Source organism: Pavona decussata, unplaced genomic scaffold (assembly GCF_977016875.1).
Source record: "Pavona decussata unplaced genomic scaffold, jaPavDecu1.1 SCAFFOLD_6, whole genome shotgun sequence".
Lineage (NCBI taxonomy): Eukaryota > Metazoa > Cnidaria > Anthozoa > Scleractinia > Agariciidae > Pavona > Pavona decussata.
Window position 1 is genome coordinate 2,197,501 of NW_028145430.1, and position 15,280 is coordinate 2,212,780.

Below are 15,280 nucleotides of genomic sequence, written 5' to 3' on the forward strand. Positions count from 1 at the left end.
TTTTATATACCAAGCCATTCATTCTCTAATCCCCAAAGCTTACATTACCTTACCATACATTCTAGAAACAGGACTAAATCAGGCACGAACTCTGAACAAGTTTGCGTTGGACGAATATCTAGGGATTGAAAACTGATACACAGCAATAATAGCCTGCGAACAGGCTTCCCAGACGCCTTCTCTTGCCCCCTTCCGCGGCCTGTTCGCAGGATGGATAAGCAAAAAAGAGCTGTTCTTATAGGTGACAAGAATCCCCTAAAGGCATTACACTGTACCCGAAGCATGTCAATTTGATCACGTGTAAATTGCAGACCACTGACCACATTGGTCAGGCAGACTTATGAACTCGAGATTTCTATGGCGTGATAGTTGATCAGGGCAAAGCCCGAATCAACTATCACTCATAGAAATCGAAAGTGAATAATCTAATTGTTTTAGTATATATCTACCGGTCGTTCAAAACTTAACAACAAGATGGGCTTACTTGTTTATTGAATAATGATATAAATAGGTCACACCGTCGCACACTGTTAGGCTACTCACTCTGCTCGCTATTTGCAGCGGAATAGATAGTGAGTAGCATAGCCAATAAGAGAACAGCATTCGTAATAGAACGCTAGTAACTTTATACTAATAACGCTTATAGTGTTTGAACCTGAAAGGTTTCATCTACCTATCTATCCATCCATCCTCAGCGTCCGTCCGTCATTCTGTCTGTCTATTCGTTCGAATCATTTTTACCTTTCTTAATTTCTTTCCCAGGTTGCTCAGATAAAATCAATTGTATCGTAAGTGGGAATTTCTGTATGGATTATGTCAACTTCACAAGAGAGTTCTGCCCCAAAACATGTGGCTTCTGTGAAGGTAACAGACTGATAATAATGAATATCATTACAATATATACACGTGACTCCCCTGAATCGGAGTGTCATCACCCGAAGCTGTCTGTAGCCAGCTTTTACAGTTATATTTTTATATTTATATTAAATTTTTTATAGTTCTATGTGAGTCTGACTGAAGCCTCGTTCTGAAAATCAGAAAATGTTTTGGAGTTTATGTTATAAGAACACTGGACACAGTATTCCTTTCAGAATGACAAAAATTCCTTTTTCCAGTAATCCAGTTTTACCGACATATCTTCAAAACATGATTTGTAGACCATCTCGAATGTCCTTCTTATGCCATCACCTTCTACTTTAAGTGAATGAATAAAAAACGGAGAGGACATTTGTTTTGGTTCTTGTCTTAACGTTGTTGTTCCTCGTTTGCTTAAAATGCTTTGATGGATCATATTACATACAAGACAGGACAAAGCTAGCGTGATTTATCTGTAACATACACATTACGTTGTTGCATTTACCAGTACCGAATAAGCTTCATAGGAAAACCTTACGCATATATTACGTTTGTAAGAACTTTTGTTAATATTTTAGTTCCCACAGTACCCCCAGTCCAATGTGCGGACACAATTGTATGTCCTCCTCACCTCTCGCATAGCTTCTGTGCAAATAACTTCAACTGGTCAATGGCAAACTGTCCAAAGACCTGTGGCTTCTGTGGAGGTAGATGGAATTTCATTACTATGTTGTAAAATGTTGTATTACATGTCACGTCTGTTTAGATTTTTCCCTACGTTTTAATGTGGAATTGGTTAAATTAATCACAGTTTTTGAGGTATGCATTTTTTCCCTGTTTTGGTTTTCAAAACATAATTAATTGAATTAGCAACATTCATTCTATTTTTTTTTTAATCCAATTTGTATTAAATTCTTACTTGATTTAATTATTACTAAACCGCAGGTACGCCTGAACCAAGTAAACCCACCGCCGCTCCTCAAACGCCGTCCGAACCAAGTGCAAACACGCCCACCCCTCAAACGTCGTCCGATCCAAGTACATACACTCCCACCGCTCAAACGCCTTCAGTCGAAGAGAAAACGGAATCCGTAATGTTGAGAGTCAGAGGCCTGAACATAACCAAGGTATTCCTATGTAAATCACGTTTTTCTTTTTCTTTTTCTTTTTTTTTTCTTCCTTCCTTCCTTTCTTTCTTTTTTCTTTTATTTCTAATTGCCGCATTTTGAACATGTTTCACGTTCGATTTTAATTTGTTACAAGTGGCATCCAGGGGCTGGTTCCCTAAAGGTGTAATAACTCTATTCTAGGGATAAATGTGCCTTATTCCAAGAATAACTTCATCCCCGGAATAAATTCTGTTCCTGAAAGAAGGAATAGCACTATTCAGGGAATAAATCTGGGATAAATGTATTACACCTCGCGAGGTGGTAATAGATCGCTATTCCAGGGATAAATCTGAATCTTGCTGATGCAAGACGATCCACACCGCGGCGTTTTAGGCTTTTTAATGCATATTTAGATGACTACTTAAGCGAGAAAGACGTCAAGTCAAGATTCCGCCTTGGTAGAGCCCCAATAAATTACCTTGCCAATTTGTTGTCCGATGATCTAGCGAGAAACCGCGTAATCACGCACTTTCGCCACTTGTTCACGTTCTTGTAGCCTTACGTTCTTTGCGTGTCAGATCGGTGGAGAAAGATGAAGTTTCTCTCTATAGTATACAGCTTTAATATTAAAACACGAGGGGGAAACCTTCTGATGTTTTAATATAGCTTTTAAAATTTTTAAGATTAAGCTCATGTAGAAAGCTAATTTATTTGTAGAAACCCGTGTTACTAGCAGAGCTAGTAAAGATAACTGAACCATACGGACTTATAGGAAGGGACAGACAGACGGAAAGAGGAGTGAACATAAGGCTGAAACCACTAAGGCCCATGAGAGACTAACCGAATAATTAGACAAATACCCCATGTTTACCAGCCAAAATGAACAAACCACACAACCGAAAGCCAACCCAGCCCCATAACCGAAAGATCAACGTAAGAAACCAATTGCACGGTTGTAATTAGTTTGAAAATGGGCTATCAGTGTGTACATCTTCATTAAAATTTGTATTAAAATTTTTTAGACCTCTGTCCATATAGATATTGAATATGACCGCACGACCGAAAGAACAGCACCAAATCAAATGCCAATTTCACGGTTCTTTTTCGAAATGAGGGCTTCTTCGTAATGTTTTCATACAGCTTTTAAATGGTTAAATTTTATTCTTTATGACATGTTTATGCCCATGGATAGCAAGAAGAACTGGGCAAGCAGAGGAACAACTAAACGAACGAACAATCGGAAACCCGAGCGAACGAACGTCCAAACGGGCGAGCGGATGGCGTTTGACCGAGTTAACGAACAAATAGTCCACCGAGAGCTCGTCGGCAAAAACGAACGAACGAAAAACCGAGTGAACGAACCCGCTAAACGAGATGAACAGTTGAACGACCGAGCGGACAGCTTTTTGTTTACAGTCATAGGTGTTTATATGGATCGATTTTCTGACATTCTAATGCAAAGTTAAAAGCGCTTATGTTTTCGGAACGAGTAAGAAGCGACGAGCTTTCGTTCTTATTACTTAATGTTGAGTAATTATTAAAAATCTTATGCACGTATTTTAGTGAGCTCACCAAAAAGATAATTAAGAAACGGCATAGAGTTACAAAAGCAAAATAAAGCTCCGTCTGCTCAGAAGGTCTGTCAATCTCGTCAGGGGCACAGTGAACAGACCCTTCTCTGTAATGGCTTTCCATGTTCAAGTTCAGTTTGGTTTTATTAGTAAAATTGTCAGTAAAACTTGCTTGTCAAGATGCCTTTAATTGCCTCCACGTTTTCTTTAATTATTGTCAACTCTCTGGTAGTCTAATTTGGTTTCCTTTTTCATTTTTCGGCACTGTTTCCGGTATCCTCCTCCGGATCCATCACTCCCTTCACAGTGCTTTATCCACAGGCAGCCCGCGCGCGCTGCACTCAATTTCCCGCCAAACCTGTTTGTCATGTGGGAATCCCCTGAAAGATTTATTCCTAGAATAGCAAACTTATCCCTGGAATAGCTATTCCAAGAATAAATAGTGGTATAGTTATAGTAGTTATAGTATAGTTACTGGTATAGTTATAGTATAGTATAGTTACTGGTATGGTTATTCCTAGAATAGCAGATTTATCCCTGGAATAACTGTTATACCTGGCATAATTTATTCCTCCTTCCAGGAACCCGTCCCAGAATTACAAAATAATAATAATAATAATAATAATAATAATAATAATAATAATAATAATAAAAAGAACACAAGATCCTTTTCTTTAATTAAATAGAACTTTGGAGGTGTTATAGCCTAACTGGCTAAGCCAGACATGATAAAAATTTTTTTAATCCTTCCTTTGTTTGTTTTTGGTGCTCTTTAAGCTTGGTTTACACGTACGACGCAAGTATAAGCATAAGCACAAGCATAAGCACAAGAAACCTATGTGTAAACCGGTGCGACGCAAGCATAAGCGCCTTGTGCTTGCGCTTGTGCTTATGCTTGCGTCGTCCCGGTTTACACGTACGACGCATAAGCACAAGCGCAGGGGAATAAAACTGAAAAACAATGACAAGTTATCAGCGTACATTCTGGTTACTCATGCGTTGCCATTTGCAAAATGGCGGCAGCAAATTTTTATGCTTCTGCGCTTGCGTATGTCACCTTATGCTTATGCTTATCGCACGTGTAAACATCCTTGTGCCGGTGCTTGTGCTTATGCTTATGCTTATGCTTGCGTCGTACGTGTAAACCAAGCTTTAAAGTCACAATCGCTTCATTTGGGCAAGTTTTAACTGTATCTTTATTTATCGCATAACTGTTATTTGCAACAAAATTAATTATAGTTAGACTTCATACATATTTTATAGCTAGATTAGCAAAAAATAAAATAAGTAAGTATTCGGGCATCTGAAACGGTTCTACGGTTAAGTCAGAGGCTCTCATTTTCTATTCTTTTGAGCAAAGAATAATTAAGCTGAACATCTTTTTTTATGTAACTCAACTTTAGGTAGCTATGTGCTAGGCTTCATATTATTTCATCAGCACTAAAAGTTGATTTTCCAACTAAAATACAATAATGGAAAAAAACACATTTCTCATCGCTAATGTCTACAATTGTATCCTGCACAGAAAAGCTAATCATCTCGTTCACATACAGCGTTTTCAGTCACGTGACTATCGGCCATATTGGTTTAGTAAAACAAAAGAAAGTATCTGCATAAAAATAGAGTTAAATTCCCAGAGGTTTAGTTTGGGACACCAACATGGCCGCCGTGACGTTAACATCTCTCCAAAACAATAGCCAGAATAAATTATAAATTCCGAAAAGTAACACGGCCCTCTTTTATACATATGAATTTGGATTTTGTGATATTTTGAGATTTTAAGTGGTCAGAGGTGCGGACTTTCCCCTTTCTGACCGCTAACTGGATTTGTTTCATGGTAGTCCCCGGCCACGCTTTGTAGATAGCCAATTGGTACGCCTCGAGCTCTCTCTGCCAGTTGGGATTTTTAAAGATGTTTATGTTTCTATAAACTTGAACTTTGAACTTGAACTTTCTGTTATTTATAGTCTCCCCGATTAACACCTCAGTGTGAAATAGAATTTACAGTTCAATAAACTTATACTAATATGATTTAATTCGATTAATGTCGGTATTCGTTCCATGAATGTTGCTATTTAGACTGTATCTGTTATAAGGATTTTTTGAGTTTTGATGAGCTAAGTAGCTAATCCAGAACAGTATTTTTAAACCTAATGTCTGCGATCTCTTCTTTTAATTTTTTCCCTGTTATTTTAAAATCAGTGGGACCAGAAAATGGAAGACGAATTTAAAACAGAAGTAGCAAGAGCAGCTACGGAATACTGTGTTAAGAGTGAGTCCAAATGTCAATCGGCGCCTTTAAGGTAGGAAAAGAAATTTCTGAGTGACGTGGAAATTGAAATTGGCCTACGTTATTTTTTGGTTATTTCCACGCTTCTAACCAATTCGTTTCCCTTTCAATTTTAAGTTCTCGTCGAAGGCGGTCATCTGATATGACATTTTCACCCGAGATGGTTCACATTCTACCTGGGTATCCTAAACAGTCTGACGACCCTGCAGTCGCCATGTTAGCTTTCTACTTAAGTCTTCCCGAAGGACTTTCCAAAACCACTGTGGTTAATAAAGACGTTTTAATGGACATCGTGAAAAGCGATATGTCAAGCATTGAAGAATCTATGGATAGTACCATTGTCAGTGTTGATCCTGTATCGCAGAAATTGGAAAAGGGAAGTGAAGATGATGAAAATGAAGGCGAATCCAAACCAACGAATGTTATTATTGGCGCTTCTATTGGTGGAGTTTTATTCTTTGTTGTTATTGCTGCTCTCTTAGTGGGTTGCAAGAGAAGTAACAGGTATTTCAATCTTTAGTCTTAGCTCAATTAAATACTATTTGACATTACATTATCTGGCTAGAACCGTCATCAGTCTGATAGCTAATAGCTATTAAATGGCAGCTAATGACACATTTACGTGTTCAGTGGCCTCATTCGAAACATTTACTTTTCTTTCCAACAAAGCGTGCCCTTGCCTTTTTACTTTTAAGTGTGCGCAAGAGATGACTGGTGAAGCTATGGGTCATATCTGTAATGAAGAGAGACAAAAAGTGCGCAACAAAGCACAATTAATAACCAGCTCTTGCACTTTTTTTTCCAGTAATCAACAGTGTTATTGAGCAAGCTCATGAGCATAAAATTTGAATGCATGGATGTCTTAATTAGCTTACTTTAAAAAGGTATTCCTTGTACGTGTATTCATAAGTTTTCTCTTTCTAAGACCATCTACTGAAGAAGCAAACGTGACGAAATATTACCGGGGACACAGCGACATGGAACTAAAAGCTAACACGTCTTGCTATTTCGGCCTCTAGCGGTCACCAAATCATGGTCCACAAGATAACCATTGAAAAGGGACGTTGAGTGTGTTTTTTCAGCTGTTGAGTGTTCTTGTGTTTTTCGGAAAAAAAAGGGTTTTTTTTGCTTCCCCTTAATTCCTTTCCTTTGTTTCTTTTTTTTGTTTTGTATTGTTTTGTTTGTTTGTTTGTTTTATATATATATATATATATATATATATTTTTTTTAATTCTCTCCTTATTTCTTTTCAGATTTAGTCGAAGGGGTGGTAATAGTGTAGATAGCCAAGAGAATGTAAGTAGTCAGCCCCCAACTGCAAGGAATTCGAACCGATCCATCAAAGAAAATGGTGACAACATTGTACCGATGGAAGAAGCCGTTGAAATGGAAGAAGTAGGTACACCACCTTTATATGGCAAACTATTTCACAATCAACCCGATGGGAATGCAAAAACCAGCGAGCATAGTGAGTCACGTCCTACTGAATGTTTGCATTCATCGGATATTCAGGATCATCCACAATCCTTTGTTAACCGAGTAAACCAGGGAGCTGACGAAGTCGAGAACGTGAACCGTGGGGAAGAGGCAGGTTCATCGCAGAAAAGCGCTGAACTTAAGCAAGAGAACGAAACTGCAGGCGTAGCAGTTGATGCACCAGCAAGCCTACAACAAGAGATGGAAGAAAACACCGATCACCACAAGGAAGTACACTCTGACAACCATGACTATGAGGAAGTGCTAAATTCAGCGAAAAACTCCACTGACCACCGACAGAACAATGTCGGACAATGTGAGGATACAAATGTGGTTATTGTTTAAGCAGCGCAGGTCGCTGTATTTTTTATCTTTCTCAATAAACGTTTAACCCTATCTAGACCGGTTTTTTTTTTCTTCTGGCGCGGGCCGTTATGAATTTTTGTTTCCTTTATTTAAAAAGACCAATAAAAATTTGTTTGCTATGGTAACAACAAAGTGAATGAACACTAATCGATCAATTCAATACAAAAAATTACATTTCTGAAAAATTCGGCAAGTTTTACGGCGTTTGCATAAGTTGTATTCAAAAACGCCACGGGCAGAATCCACACCCTCCCTCCGGTCTAAATAGGGTTAAGGTAGCTTTTTTTCATATAATTATTGTCATGTTTTTTCCAGCTGTTTTGTTAGAATTGTAAGTAGTAATGTGCCCGAATAAAGTATTTTCAGGTTATTTTTATACCCGAAAAATAAGACGTAAACCCGGGCATGATTAGAATCTCCTTGATGGCCAACAACGTTCCATGTAGCAAAAAAAAAAAAAAAGAAAAAAAAAGAAAAAAAAAATAGCTGATCGTATAGTTCTCACGATAATGCATTAGACTTTGTCAAATGTTGTAGATGTAAAACAAAAATAGGCCAGTTAATGGCTTTCGAGCTCTATTCCACCGGTAGTTTCTTTTCTACTTTTAGGAAGATATCAGCATGCTAGTTTGATATAGTTTGACTCACGTCATTTCTAAGTTCAGCCACAGGCTGTCTAGTTTGACTAGTTCAATCCTTAAGTTCCAAATGGCTACTTTTATAAACAGATGCGAAAAGGTAGCAGACCTATTTCGAAATAATTATCAAAAATCTAACTTGGCTCAGAGGTAAGGGAAATAAAACCCAGAAAATTAATTATTCGTATAAGAAACATCAGTAAGTTAGAATTTTAATAAATCGAAATTGGCCTATTTGGCCACCTTAAAGAGATTTGAGCAATCTAATCTCTTTACGGTGGCAAAATAACCTTATTGACTCAGAATCATAGTCTCTTTAGCAACTAACCCTCTTAAGGTGGTTTTCACTAGGACATAAGCATAAACATAAATTTATAAGTAGGTGAGAACACTACCCACATAAGCAAAAGGACAGAAGCACGCGCATAAAGCCATTTGTTGACGGAATTATCAATATCTGCAGCTCCCTCGATGTTTAGCAAGATGGCAGACGAAAAGGCCGACTGCCTTGTGCTTGTACTTGAGGTTATATCGCCCCCGTTCCATTAGTGAAAACTGCGACAAAAGCACAAGAAGAACGAACGTCTCCTTCTTGTGCATAAGTTTATGCTTATATCGCAGGTGCTTTTACCTGCTGAAGCAGAGTATGCGATAATGCTTACGTTTATGCTTATGTCCCGGTAAAATACAGGCTTTACAGATTTTATGATAATCGACTTTCAAATGGAAGGCCTTACTTTACTGTTGTTATAGTAACAGCTGTTGCTTGGAAACCAATAAAAATTAAATTTCACGAAATTTGATTTCAAAAATACACGGCTCCAGGGGACCAAGCCTCCTTAAGGTGGTTCATCATTGAACCCGTACATTTTCAGAACCTGATAACACTTTAAAAAGTAAGCCGTCAAACTATCAACATTTTTTATACGAATATTTGTGATTTAGCTCAGCTTGATTGTGCACCAGAATATGAAATAAGATAGATCCGTGTAAGTCAGTGATGTCATTAAAGGTTATCATTTTTGTACAAGGTATGCAAAATTTCTTTCCTATTGCTTCTGTTATTCACCCGCCTAGGTTGGTCCGTATAGGAAAAAAACTGTTTCCAAGACCGCGAACTCAAGACCAAAGGCACAGGTTTCCCCTATACAGACCGACCTAGGCCGGTGAATAACATTTTTTATTTATTTATTTATTTATTTGTTTATTTTTCTGTTTTAAGTTTTGAGGATTATCGACGCGAATTGGTTTGCGAAGGAACTACGCGCGCTACGTCGCACTTTCACTCTCTAGTTAAATTTTGCTTACCAAGAAAACAGGGGAGGGTGGAGACTGGGTTTAACGATGAAACAGGCTTCAAATATATCCTGAAGTAATAAATGGAAGAAAAACTGTGGTATTTCACAGCAAGCAGACACTGTAAAAATAATATAATCAATGACCTTGGGAAAATTCGCACAAACAAGCGAATGAATGTTCTGCATAAGCTTTGCTTTGATGAAAATGAAATCACAACTTAATTTTGCATGCGCTTTCAACGAAAGTTCTTAAAAAAAAGACTTTTAGTCACAAATACTCGCACATCTTACTCTCTCCCTTATGTCTTATTGTTTTAAGTATTTTGTGTTTATTCCCTGTCAAGATTGTCACAAATCAATGATAAAATTAGAAATGCATGCAAGAAAAACTTGTCAGTAGTTTATGCAGGCGATAGGGTGTTGCGAGGTATTTGTTTGACTATTTTATTTCTTAAATGAAGCAAAATGAGACGAGATTTGAAAATAAAACTCCAAGGGAAATAATGAAATAGACCGAAAAACAGAGCTTTAAAGACTGTCCTGAAGTTAGCAGTAAAAGTTAAACGGCGTGCCAGCACTGCAAGAAAAACAATTTTTCGCAAAACAGCCTTCTATTCCATTGCTGATTTTTTCGTTCATTTTACAACTTTTTAGTGAGCGACAGGTTTCATTTCAAGAGAAAAAATCCAAAATTTCGTCGTGCTGGGTGGGAGTAAAATTAATGATTCAGTCACTTCAAGGTGTTCTCGTGGATTTCGGTCATCGTGACAGTGGTCAGAAATAGCAGAATTCTATCATGCTAGTACAAAGTAAGATAGACAAACACTAATACGATTAGAAATACATTATTCAAATCAAGATCAAACAATACATTCTAATGAAATTATGCAATTTACGTGCAATTATCTAAAGCCAAGTTAAATATGCAGTAGTATATAACAAAAGTACTACCTATGTAAACACTGAAATAAGAAATCAGAGCAAACAAAGCTACTTGTCTTGAAGATGTTTGCACTAAACCTTCTTAAATTAATGATCTGGAAGTACCTAAAGTTCTTAAATCAAACAGGAGTTTATTCAATAACTAAATTACAGGCAACGTTATGCATCCCTCTTATTTATTCAACGAGCCGTCATGTACCCCTATAGTACGGGAAACTAGACTGTCCATCAGTGGTGATAGTAGGGGTAATTTATCTTCAGACGGCATGCTAAACTTTCTGGGTTCCAACAGACAAAATGTATCCATGTTCACTGTTACAGATATCCGTTAACATTAGTTACTTGTGTACAAAGTCAACGAAACTGCGTAGCAATGTTATGAGCTTAGCGGACATTGCCAGTAGCTCATGACACAAGACACAGAAGCTGAGCCACTACCATAATGTCCTTTGCAATCACAATAGTAAAACCGAACACCGCCTGGGCTGACGGCACTTGAAACAAGATACATTTGAGCTAGGTCTGTTGAGCATGAAACACCAACAATTCTTTTATCCTGAAAGAGACAAGAAGAAAAAGTAGGCCATTAGATTATACGTTTAAAAATATTTCCTCTTACCAGCCCAGATGATTACAAAAGGACACTAAGGGCGCGTTTTTTTATCCACAATTCTGGAATAAGAATGGTTGGTACGTAATGCTAGGAATCACTCGGAGTGTCTGCATAAAAAAACGCCCGGAACGAAGATGTAAGACATTTCCACCCGTTCTCGCACTTTATTGCCGACGGAGAGAAGTCATTTTTCTTCATGTCGTCTGTTCTTTTGTTTGTGATAAAAACCAAGTTATTCTAAAACATTTTATTTTTTATGCCCTTTAATTTTGTAACTCCCGTAATGAGGTTGTAACTTGTGAAGGTTTACCATTGGGGTGAGCAAGCTCTTCGGAAAGACAAAGACGGGTCATCGAAAATGCCAGGCAAGAGATAGAGGTGTGAAAATGTTTTATCGTAAATTGCAGCACATCACTGCGCGATTTTGAGCAACCTTTTAAACGAACATACGCATTTTCTCTCCTTTTCAAAATACACGAAGATTGTTTGTATTGGTGTTCAACAGTGGCCAAAGAAGTCTTGATTATGCAAGGAGGTTCGAAACTATACAAGGAATGGGTTATAAACAAAGATTTCAGTGTCACGTAATGCAATAAAACTTTAGCAAATTCGCTTTCAGTCAGCTCGGTGTATCCGAAGGATTTTTTCCTAGTCCTCCAGTTGTTGCGAAGCGATTCTCTACTATATATCACTTTCAAAGCCTTGCGTCTCCAAGGTTTTCAACTGTGATTTCTCGAGGCCGCCATTGACACAATCTAGATCATCCAACCGCTTAATCGATAAAATGATCAAAACCGTTGAAAATTTCCGATTCAAAACAAAACATCCGCCTTTCGATAAAGAGTAATATTAAAATTATCCACAAGTAGGGCTAACTGACCAGTATTTCCAAAGGATGACTCTGATTATATATGATTTAGACCCGCTACAATCCTGCGAATGAAAATTCGTGGTTTCATATGGTACGAAACTCCGCTGACGTGCGCGTTGCATCATGGTTGGCAGACAGTCTTCAAAACCACTTCTGCCTCAGAATATGGCTCCAACAGCTGACAGTATTACATTTTGATACATTTAAAACTTAAAACCACACCTCACTTGTCATGAATACTGATCTCCTATATCTGTAACCAGATTTTCACCAAATTCACAGCAAAAAGGTCTCCAATATAAACTAAAATTAAAGCAACTGTAATGGCTACTGTAATGGACATGTGCCCAGAGAAAATCCCCCCCCCCCCCCCCTCCAGCCTTAGTACGTCCGAGGGTTAATATAGAGACTAGCTCTGTTGTGCAGTCCCTCAACTTCCTTCGTTTAATTTTACTAACTTATTTTACTTTAATTATTATTATCTTTTTTAATCTACTGTATTAACTTCATTTTAAATGTTAAGAAGTGAGGGTAGACGTTTGGTAAATAAACAAATAAAAACTAATTTTAGGGTCGTCTTTCCCACAGTGTGAATGGTTATATGGCTGACATCAAACTTTTAAATTACCATGATCATGATATCATAATATCTCTCTAAAGCTGTTTTTGTATGTAAGTGTTTTTACAAACAGCCACAGATACGGATTTAATGAAACTTACACTCGGCTCACTAAGAAGAACTTGCACTGAAGCACTATGAATGTTGCTGGATACCGGCGATTGAGCTCCTGCTTGCGAAAGCGTCTTGTATTCGCACAAGGAAAAGTTGCCTGCCCCTTGGGGTCCCTGGGGCCCAGGTGGACCTTGAGGACCTTGGGAGCCGTTCAATCCCCGAGGACCAATGTCACCCTGTGCTCCCTGACTACCATTGAATCCTTGGGGTCCCACTGGACCAATAGACCCTTGAGAACCATTAAAGCCTGGCGTGCCTATTGGGCCCTGAAGTTTACTGACGTTCTCCAACTGCGAAAGAAAGACAAAACAAAGAGCACACTTCAAGGGGAGCATAAGTTATGCCCGATTTCTGGGTCAACCTAATAATGCGTTTACACTTGTAACCAGCAATCTGGAACCTAGTGATTCAACCCGCATACAGGAGTCTAACTAATATTGCTTTAAGAAGTATTCAAGACGAGATTTCTGTTAACGTTTCGGTAATTTTGTTTTGTGTGTGCAAGTAAAACTAACGGCCAGCCTAAACTGCAAGGCAGTGCCAAAGTTTCATTAAATTGACCCCTGGTCTAAATTTTTTTGTAAAAAGAATGGTCCGTGTTTGCTCTTTTTAGCTTTTTTGTGCTCATTTGTCAACTTCAGGGTTAAACACTTCAATAGTAGTACATGGAAAACAGAATAAGGCACGTTGAGGAGAACTGTGTTAAGGTGTTAGGGTGTCTTATTTTGTGCTTAGTAATGAGCTGCTTTGAAGATAAGGCTTGAATATGTTGATGCTTATGATTAGGGGCCACATTCACAAAGCTCTCCAAAGGTAAGATATATCTTATGTATTGTTCCTTAACAATAGACTATTGCTGGGCTAACAATGGACTATTGTTGGACTAACGGTAGACTTTTGTTGGACTAACAATGGACTATTGCCAAGAAACAGTCATGGGACACATCTTAACTTAGGAGGGATTCCTGAATCAGGCCCAGTGGATCAAAAGATGTTTGCATTAACGTTTGTTTTCTTTCATGGTCACGGAGATTTTTCTGTATGCTGACGTACCAAAACTACTCAACTATTTGACAAGGAACCCCTTTTGATCTTAAATCTGTTTTAGTGATTTCTCCGAAATACCCTAGAAGAACTTTAAAAAATTGGCCAATTTGTTTTAACTTGCAATTCATTTTCATCCTAGCCATTCGCAGACAGAAATTATTGACACCAGTTTCTGTACACTAATAGGGTTATTTTTACAAAATTGGAGAACTATATTAACGTTTCCATCAATACAAATGTTTTTTCGTTCGCTAATCAAAGTGACACTAAAAACAGGTGACACTACTCCTTTAAACACTCTTTTTTTCTTAGGGAACCTCATCCAAGGCCGAGGGATGGGGGAAGGGGAGGGGGGGGGTGGTGTAAGAGATGTAAAAGCTACCGAAATTTTCTTAGGCTTTTCTCCAATACACAGAAGAAAAAAACAACAACAACAACAAAAGGCTTTTCACTTAATAGAATAGGGGACGGTCTACATAAACACTTCGTCAATTACCTTCTGTATATCTTGAACAACGGGGTTTTAGCTAAGAACAACGCGAATCCCATTTTGCCAGGTTTGTGGCTAATCCGACTTGCTTTCCTATTAAATCAGCACTATAATTTGACGATACAAGGTACTCTTCGCATTCTTCGCACCTCTTATTCTGTAGAAAAATTACGTTAGAATTTCGAAGAGCGACCAATATGGAATTAAACTTTTTTTTGGTTTTCCAAACAAGTGTGATATCGATGGACGCAAACTAGAGTAGGCAAATTAACGCGACTATTCGCGGGTGAAGCATTATAGATGTCGGTCGGCGGTGATAAAACCGTGTTAAAGATCCACCATATTTTTGAGATTGAGCGCGGAACAAATAAGACTAAATTTGTTGTTGAAATAGAGGGAATTGATGTACCTTTATCGATAGTGTTGTGTTGACATTGGTTATGAGTGTTCTAATACCAATGTCCTCTTGAGCCAAGGCTTGCTTTGCAGTTTCAATCTGCATAAGATGAAAAAACAGTAAAGGGTGAAGGAGTGTAATTTAAAACAGTTTAGGGTAGCTATAACCAACAAATTTGGTAATTATCAAAATGTAATTAACTGGGAACATTTTACGATAGTGCTGTTTCGTTTGAAAACCTTACAGTTTCCGTGACAACCGTTTTTAAAATTATTGCCCTTATAAAAAAGGTGTTCTAAGTATTCTTCTTGCATCTGTAACATTTTCCCTTAATTTAGCAACCTTGTTTTCAAATTAAATGTGATCGTTTATTTAACGCTAATCTAAGGTAAACAGTTTGAAAAGCAATGATGGCAGATTGATACGTGATGGCATGTTTTTAGCTTTAGTTTGACCCACAAGTTCTCTGTCCGCGTTCCGAAGGATTTTCTTTTCTTTTTGTTTTAAATACTCGTTAACCGAACTTCGGCCGACTGATATTGATCTGGTACTGATCAACTGACATGAAAATACTCTACAGCGCA

The 15,280-nt window shown here is 37.9% G+C and overlaps 2 protein-coding genes across 10 annotated transcripts in view; one reads left to right on the top strand and one right to left on the bottom strand.

Moving 5' to 3' along the window:
* Positions 1 to 9,339, top strand: part of LOC146489134 (uncharacterized) — a 101,807-nt gene extending 92,468 nt beyond the window's left edge. For 8 of the 9 annotated variants that reach the window (XM_085105740.1, XM_085105756.1, XM_085105782.1 and 5 more), the window contains 6 exons: positions 763 to 864; positions 1,434 to 1,562; positions 1,801 to 1,982; positions 5,738 to 5,838; positions 5,943 to 6,329; positions 7,079 to 9,339. In XM_085105740.1, coding sequence (XP_084961866.1) covers positions 763 to 864; positions 1,434 to 1,562; positions 1,801 to 1,982; positions 5,738 to 5,838; positions 5,943 to 6,329; positions 7,079 to 7,646 — 1,469 coding nt within the window. In that variant the 3' untranslated portion in view covers positions 7,647 to 9,339. The remainder of the gene's footprint in view (positions 1 to 762; positions 865 to 1,433; positions 1,563 to 1,800; positions 1,983 to 5,737; positions 5,839 to 5,942; positions 6,330 to 7,078) is intronic. The other variant, XM_085105772.1, reaches the window with a different exon arrangement.
* Positions 9,340 to 9,696: 357 nt separating this feature from the next.
* The window catches only part of LOC146489135 (uncharacterized), a 28,700-nt gene continuing 23,116 nt past the window's right edge, over positions 9,697 to 15,280 (bottom strand). The window contains exons 10-13 of the mRNA XM_085106384.1: positions 14,709 to 14,795; positions 12,750 to 13,052; positions 10,266 to 11,101; positions 9,697 to 10,214 (exon numbers count right to left, since the gene is read on the bottom strand). Coding sequence (XP_084962510.1) covers positions 10,922 to 11,101; positions 12,750 to 13,052; positions 14,709 to 14,795 — 570 coding nt within the window. The 3' untranslated portion in view covers positions 9,697 to 10,214; positions 10,266 to 10,921. The remainder of the gene's footprint in view (positions 10,215 to 10,265; positions 11,102 to 12,749; positions 13,053 to 14,708; positions 14,796 to 15,280) is intronic.